Source organism: Miniopterus natalensis, chromosome 11, assembly GCF_054644295.1.
Source record: "Miniopterus natalensis isolate mMinNat1 chromosome 11, mMinNat1.hap1, whole genome shotgun sequence".
NCBI lineage: Eukaryota > Metazoa > Chordata > Mammalia > Chiroptera > Miniopteridae > Miniopterus > Miniopterus natalensis.
The window spans coordinates 69,358,330-69,365,420 of NC_142091.1; the positions used below are offsets into that span (position 1 = coordinate 69,358,330).

General features: G+C 56.2%; 1 protein-coding gene across 1 annotated transcript; it reads right to left on the reverse strand.

Annotated features, from left to right (window-relative positions):
* Positions 1–3,894: 3,894 nt before the first annotated feature.
* YPEL4 (yippee like 4) lies at positions 3,895–5,143 on the reverse strand. Its single transcript, XM_087821885.1, has 4 exons — positions 4,904–5,143; positions 4,721–4,764; positions 4,259–4,367; positions 3,895–4,092 (listed from the first exon to the last, which is right to left on the reverse strand). The coding sequence occupies exons 1-4, from the start codon at positions 5,042–5,044 to the stop codon at positions 4,003–4,005; spliced, it is 384 nt and encodes a 127-aa protein (XP_087678011.1). The 5' UTR covers positions 5,045–5,143; the 3' UTR covers positions 3,895–4,002.
* Positions 5,144–7,091: the final 1,948 nt, after the last annotated feature.

The following is a 7,091-nucleotide window of genomic DNA, read 5'->3' on the forward strand; positions in this document are numbered from 1 at the left end:
TCAGTATAAGAGAGGGAATCACCCTCACTGTTTTTGTTTCATGCTGAATCCATAAAGTGGAGTTTGAAGACCTCAGAAGAGATGGAGGGGTGTGGCGTCACTCACAGCTTCCACCTCTGTGCTGCCTTGGGACCTGGGTCTATAGTCCCTCACCATCTGGTCCTGGAGCTTCAGCTAAGGTGTCCCCTTGAGGCCTAGAACTCCCCTTTATCTAAACTTGAGAGAGAGCTTTAGGGTAGGAAAGCATAGAGGGCTCTGTGGTCCTGGTGGGCACGCTCCTCTCCAGAAGGAAAGCTGGCAGAGATACAAACCCAGATAACGTGAGTGACCCCCCAAGCTCCTGGGATTTCCACCAGTCACTTCCTGTGAAGACTGAGCGACAAGCTCAAGGTATCCCTTCTGCTGCCTCCATGGGCCGCGTTCCTCACCCCAAAACTCAAGAAAAAGGTGGTCGAAGTGCTGGGAAGGGCATGAGGAAGAAGGCAAGGAGAAGCGGAGAGAAAACAGAGGATTAACACTGAGAAGGGAGGAAAGCTGTACTGAAGATAAGAGGGGCAGAGGGAGGCTGAGTGGGCCAGGGACTGGGAGAGGGGTGAGGAGGCAGGCTGGGCACGCCTCTGCTGCAGGCCGGAGCTCTTTTCACATTGTGCTACTGTCTGCACCTACCACTAGCAGTGCAATGTTAAAAGGGCATTGGCCGTGCAGCGCTACCAGCGCCGGCTGCCTCCTCAGCATCAAGGCTTCCTCTCCCATCTGGGCGCCAATCAGCTACCCTGGTGGGAACGTGGGAAGCCTCACTATTACAGTCAGCCGAATAGCTCACATTTATGGAAGCACTTTTGCATGTAGTTCGTGGGCTAGACACTTGTGTACATGAAGGACGACTTGGCAAGTCACGACCCCATTTCACAGGTGGAAAAACTGAGCCAGAGGTTTATACAGTATGGCCAAGGTTACGTAACTCTTAAGTTGCAGAGCCTGCCTATAACCCTGTCCTAAGTCTGGTAGTTCACCCATCCTTTTGTAGACCTGTCTGAAGAGGTGTGGGTAGGTTCTCAGCTGAGGGGTGGAAGGTTTTGATGCCATCTGCTGGTTGTATGAGGGTATCTTCCAAAGCCTCCAGCCTTTAAGGATAAAGTGGTGGCTTGTTGCCTAAGGAGGAGGCGGGCTCAGACATGGCTTGGGATTGGAGGGTGGTGAGTGGAGAAGATTGGGAGAATCCCTGTTATGACCTGAATAGACCTCCATGAGAAAAGGGGATACACAGGGAAGAAAAAAGGGCTAACTTGAAAACACTGCTCCCTAGGGACAAGGACATGGCCTCTGGCATTCCACACCTGTGGCTTCTTCCCTAGCTCTTGGGGTGTAAGAGATCTCATCTCCACTTGTAATTCCCAGCATGACCCTTCTTGTAAACAGGTGTTTGATAGTAATGCTTCCTGGGGGTACACCTCTCTGGGAATCCAAGCTTTGGACTGCATTGCCCACAGCCGGATCTTAGAGACTAAATAGGTTCCCTGAGCAAAGCCCACAGAAGGATTCTTCGGGGAGAGATTGCAAGAACTTGAAAGCAACAACTACGCCATTTACTACTTTTTCCCCCCACAGTGCCTAGTTGGCTTAGTAAGAATATAAAATAGGCATATTTGGGGGGCCTTAAGATGGCAGCTAGTTTACCCTGATTTTCAAGGTCAGGACCTTCCTGAAGTTTGCTACAAGAAATGGGACAGAGAGGGACAGGGTTCTGGGTCCCTTGCTGGAGCCTGAAAGGATCTCTAGGCATCACCAGGCATGTAGAAAATGGTGGGACAGACCCCCAAGATCTCTCAGATGGTGCATTTGCTTTCCTGCACCTCTATTTACCAGTTCTGTTCTGCCCAGAGAGTACCATTCTGATGTTGCCAGTATTTGAGATGGTATACAGTTTATGTCCTGTAATTTCTCCAGTCTATTAATATTTTTGAGTCTTCTCTGGGCAGGAAACAGCCATTTGATGATGCCACACCACTCTTGTTAAAAAAACAAGAACTTTTCAGTGTTTTCCCCAATGCCCTTGGGATGAAATCTGGATTCCCTAAATGTGTATGGCTGCTGCCTGTCTTTCCTGTGTCATCTCATCTCAGCCATTTGCACCTATACTCCAGATATAGGAAACTTATTTCCTCCTTAAATTGACTCAGTTCGAGCCACTTGACAGCAGATCTCTCTGCCTGAAATATTCCCCCTCCTCCCAATCTTCCCTTTGCCCACCCAACTTCTCATCCTTCAAGTGCATCACAGTCATCACAGTCATCACTTCCACTAAGCCTACTTTTGACTCCTCAAATCTCGACTAAGCTTCTGCAAGCTCCCAAGTTTACTCTCCATCCCTGTTAAGATCCCGTCACCTACTGGAATTGCCTGGTTACTGTTTGTCCTACTAGACTGCCATGAAGTCAGGCCGAGCTGCCTTGTTCTTCATGGCATCCCCAGTGGTTAACACCACGCCTGGCAAATAGTTGCTTTGCAAATATTTGCAATATCAATGAATGAATCTGGAAGTAACAAGCTAGCTTGTTATTTGGTTTTTATGGTGTGTACAGTCCTGCCTGCAGTTGTCAGTGACCCAACAACAATAGCAATTTCACATCACTGCCAAAAATTGCACTTGGGTCACATGGTTGCGTTGATACTGCAATTTTGAGCTGTTTTGTTCCACTTTGTATCAACTGCCAGGGCAGCACCTTGGCTGGTCGATTTTCCTTTTAGCCTTAAGTGTGGCCAAGAGCTGACCAAAACATTACAGAATCAGGTGCAGAGGCAGTGGGACCCAGTACACCCTGGTTCTGGGATGAGCTGCTTCCATATGTCCAATCATGGATCCAGGCAAAAACTGATTCATTGTCAAGGGCTCCTGTAGACTCAAACTTGTGGATGCTTCAAATGGGATACCTCTCACAAAAGTGATCCCCCTTACTAAGCAAAACCTCACCTGAATACCCATCCCCCGGTGAAGGCTCTAGTGAGGTCATGCCACAGACAAAGCAATTGCTGCCCCCTAGTGGCCTGAAGGGATGGGGTGGGGTGGCTATGGTACTTGCACAAGGAAGGAAAGTCAGAGGACAGCAACTCACTGCTGCTTTTCCCCTTTTTATTAAAAATAAACCCAAACACTTTATGTATCATACAAAAGTTTCATTCGCTGGTGGCAACCACGAGGAAGCTTGACCCCGTAGCACTGATGTCCCACCTCCTCTCCAAGGGACTGTGTCCCAAGGAGCAGTGGCTGGGCCTCAGGGGATGCCCACAGAGACTGCTCTCTCCGGAAACAGCCAGCTGGGGGCGGGGGCTGTTCCAGAGGCAGCTTTCCCCACCCCACCCAGTGGCAAAGGTTAGATACTGGAAAGTGCCTCTTTAGTGCCAAGATAAACAAGTGGAGTGAAATGGAAACCCCTGTGATCCCTTTATTTCCCAGGGCCTGGGATTTGAGATTTTTCCTTCCACCCCCAGAATCCTACTCATGGGGTGGGATACTTCACCCTTGGAGACTGGTATCTCCCTGTGTGTGAGGCCAAAATTTTGCCCCAACCCAAGCCTTTTCTCTGCTACTCTGTGGCCTAGGATGTACCAGCCCTGCCCCCTGACTCGGGCTTTGTCCCCTGTTCACTCAAAAAGTGGAGCAAAAACGGATCCCTCCTATGGTCCTCTGCCTAGTGCATACCCTGCCATCACCTCCATTTATAGGTCCTTGGGGCTCGGAGACCCACAACCACCCCTTTCCCCCAGTTCTGTCTCTCCCTGAATGCTGCCCACTCCTGAGCCTTGAACACCCCTGGGGTACCCCAGACCCCTGTGCCAAAGAGGCCTGGGAGTGATGAGGTGGAGGCGGGAGGGGTTGGTGGGAGCCGGGATCCCCCCAGGGGTGGAGCAGTACTCATGCTGGTATGGACTGCTTGGCAGGGCCAGGAGACAGGTGTGGGAGGGTGGGGCATGCGGAGGAAGGGCACTGCCTGCCTGAGCCCCTCAGTCCCAGCCGTTGTCCTTCACCATGTGTGACATTTCAATGATGTACTTCCCCTCCTTGTACTTCTGGCTTGTCTCAAAGGCTTGCTCCTAGTGGAGAGGGAGGGGTGAATGTGGGGCCAAACAGGCCCCTCCAGACACTCCTACCTCCTGTATTACCCTTGCCCTGAAAGTCCCCCCACCCACTCCACCCAACTGGGGCTTGGAGGGCCATGGAGACTGTCCGTTTCGGAGGGTGTCCACCCCCCATACTTACATATTTCCAGCCCAGTGTGGTTTTGCAACTCTCGCAGAAAATATCCGCTACCGAGTGGAGCCCCGTGAGCAGAAGGCGCTGTTCAGCCGGCCCACAACCCACGTTGACCCTGTCTCAGGAAACAGGAAGGACCCAGCACCCGGTGGGGTCGCTCTGTCAGTCCAGCCCCCAAACAGCCCAAAGGAACTTCCATCTGGAGAGCTAAACCCACCCAGCTGGGAGCCCCTGCCTTCAGCAGCCCGCCCCTTTAGGACTAGTGCCTGGGCCTTCTTCCTCCAAGCGAGATGCCACTTCTGCCCAGATTCCCCACAAGAGAACTGCAGTCGGAGTTCCTGAACCCCTCTGCAAGAGGGGAGGCAAAGCAGAGCGCAAGGCCACCTTCCGATGGCTCCCCCCCTTCTCCACAGAGGAGCATCAGGCAGGCAGGCAAGCACACACGCACAAGGAGAGAGGTGGACTCACACGGAGTTAAACAGGTAGGCCCGGCCGTGGCTGCCTTGGAAGGACTGCGGAGACAGGACAGACAGTGACCACCGGGTGGCCCTTGGCCCCGCCGCCTGAGCCCCCGGGGCCACGGGGGAGGGGGCAGGCTGCGTGGCCTCGCCCCAGGTGAGGCCAAGCCCGGGGGGGGGGGGGGGGGCGTACCTTGGAAATGAGCTCATCGTGTTTGGCCAGGTGCGCGCGGCAGTGGACGCAGCTGTAGGTGCGGTGGCAGCGGGGCAGGTAGCTGCGGAACGTCTTGGCGGGGAGGCAGGCAGGGCCCGGGCCCGGGTCACAGCTGGGCATGACGGGCTGGAGCACGATGCCCTGGCGGGCCGGGGGCGCCGGCGCCGTGCAGCCCCCGCACAGGCGGTCGCAGGTGAAGCAGCGGAGCAGGTTGGCTAGAGCCGTGTTTCAGGGCAGGAGAAACGTGGGGGGGCTGCCCGGCCAGGGCCCCCCCAGACGTGAACCAGTAGAAACGGAAGTCACCTGGGGAGAGGGGACGGTGCGTCAGGAGAGCGCGACCTGGCGTGGCGCCCTCCTGAGGGAGCGGGGAGCAGGGTGCGCACCTCAGCCCTGCCCCGCGGGCCCCATCACCATCCACCCGGCCTCCCCTCGCTCCGAGCCTCCGTCCCCGCTCCCCCGTCTGCTCTGCGAGCCCGGCAGCAGGCCCAGGCCTCCGGTGCCCGGGCTGGGGCGGCGGCGCCCACCCCGGGGCGGGGGCGGGGGCGGGGGCGGGCCGCGCGGTCCCCCGGGAGCCGCGGGCCCCGCGCTGCCATGGGAGCGATGTCATCTGCCCGCGCGCTCTCGGTTTCGCTGCTTCGGTGGCGATCTGCCTCCCACATGCTCTGATAGGCTCTGGGGCTCAAAGCCTCTCAGAAGTTGAGGATGCCTGGCAGTTTTTCTGTTTTGCTTCTGTTTGCAATACAACTGGTCCCGCGCGCATTTTGGGTGGGGGGAGGGAGGGCAGGTTACACCCCGCACCTCAGCCCTCTCCTGGGGCTGGGGCCTGTTCCCTGGGCGCTAGAACTCATGGATGTCTCCTTCTGAGCCAAAGACCTGGGAAGTGGCCGTTACTGCCCGATCCTGCCCCTTGGGTCACTCATTCTGGCCCAGCAGCAGTGCCTGGCTGTCTTCTGAGCCCCTTGGTGCCTTTCTATGCTCTTGACTCTTGCCTTGGCCCTGGATTAAGGACTTAGGCCCCCAGCTGCAGGAGACAAACTCTCTGCTAAAGGCAAACCTGACAGCTGGACTCAATGGGAGTGGGCCCAGGGAGGGGAGGGCAGCGGGCCTCCCGGGCTGAGCAGGGCTGGGCGGTGGAGTGTTCGGGCAACGTCCTCAACAGGCAGCAAAAGGGGGGCTCTCGTTTTCAAAAGCTGTGTTTTCAGGCAACAAGGCAGAGAATGTTTTCACCTTCTGCCAGGGGCAGGGACAAGCAGCAGTGCCCCTATGGGTGACAGGAGATAAAATAATTGCTGGGTTCTGATTAGAAGTCTTGAAGATGTTGCTATCTGTCCAAACTCCAGCCGCCCGGTGGCTGAGGGTGCTGCAGGCTGAGGATAAGAGGGGAGGTGGCCTCTGTTGGCTCTGATAAGCAGGTGAGTGCTGCTTTCTCCTTCACGGGGCCTTCAGGCCGCTGTGGGCGATTTAGCCCACAAGTCTGATTCAGAGGTGCCAGCTGGGTGCTCTGGCAATGACAAGCCATGAAGCAGAGCAGAGGCAGTGGGGCTCCTGGTCGTCAGGGAAAACAGGCTGTCATCCTGTCCTCTGCGGTGGCAGGTAGTGCCCCAGCTGTTCCAGTCCTTCATGCCTCGAGCAATCTCTCCACAAAACCCCTGACGGGACCATCTTTAGTTTCAGGTCCTGTCTCCCTGGCTGGGCCCCAGGATGATACCTTGGGCTGAGTTCAGGGTGACATTGGGCTCTGGTCGCAGAAGACGGGCCCTCCTTGCCAGCACAAACTGGTCAGTGTCCACTACACAGGTCTGCCTCCAACTTTGCCTGCGGTGCCCCTCTGCTGCTCCACCTACCATGCCTTCTTCCAGGACCCGGGAGGGGGCCAGCCAGGTACCTGCTCGGCCTCCTTCCCCAGCCTCCCTCACGCCTCCCACCCTCTCTCTTCCCGGCTTCCCCATCAAGCCGAGCAGAGGCTGCACAGAAGCCCAGAGAATCACTCACAGGAGGGGTCAATTCTTCCCAATCTCAGATCACAGGGAGAAGCAAGTTGGGCAAATGACGGGGAAAAAAACAAAGGCAAGCTGAGCGCAGGGGAGAGGATGTTCCCCGAGTGAGCCAGGGCTGGACTGTGGGAGGCAGGGGAGAGGGAGGGCGGGGGTGGGTGGGGAGGAGGAGG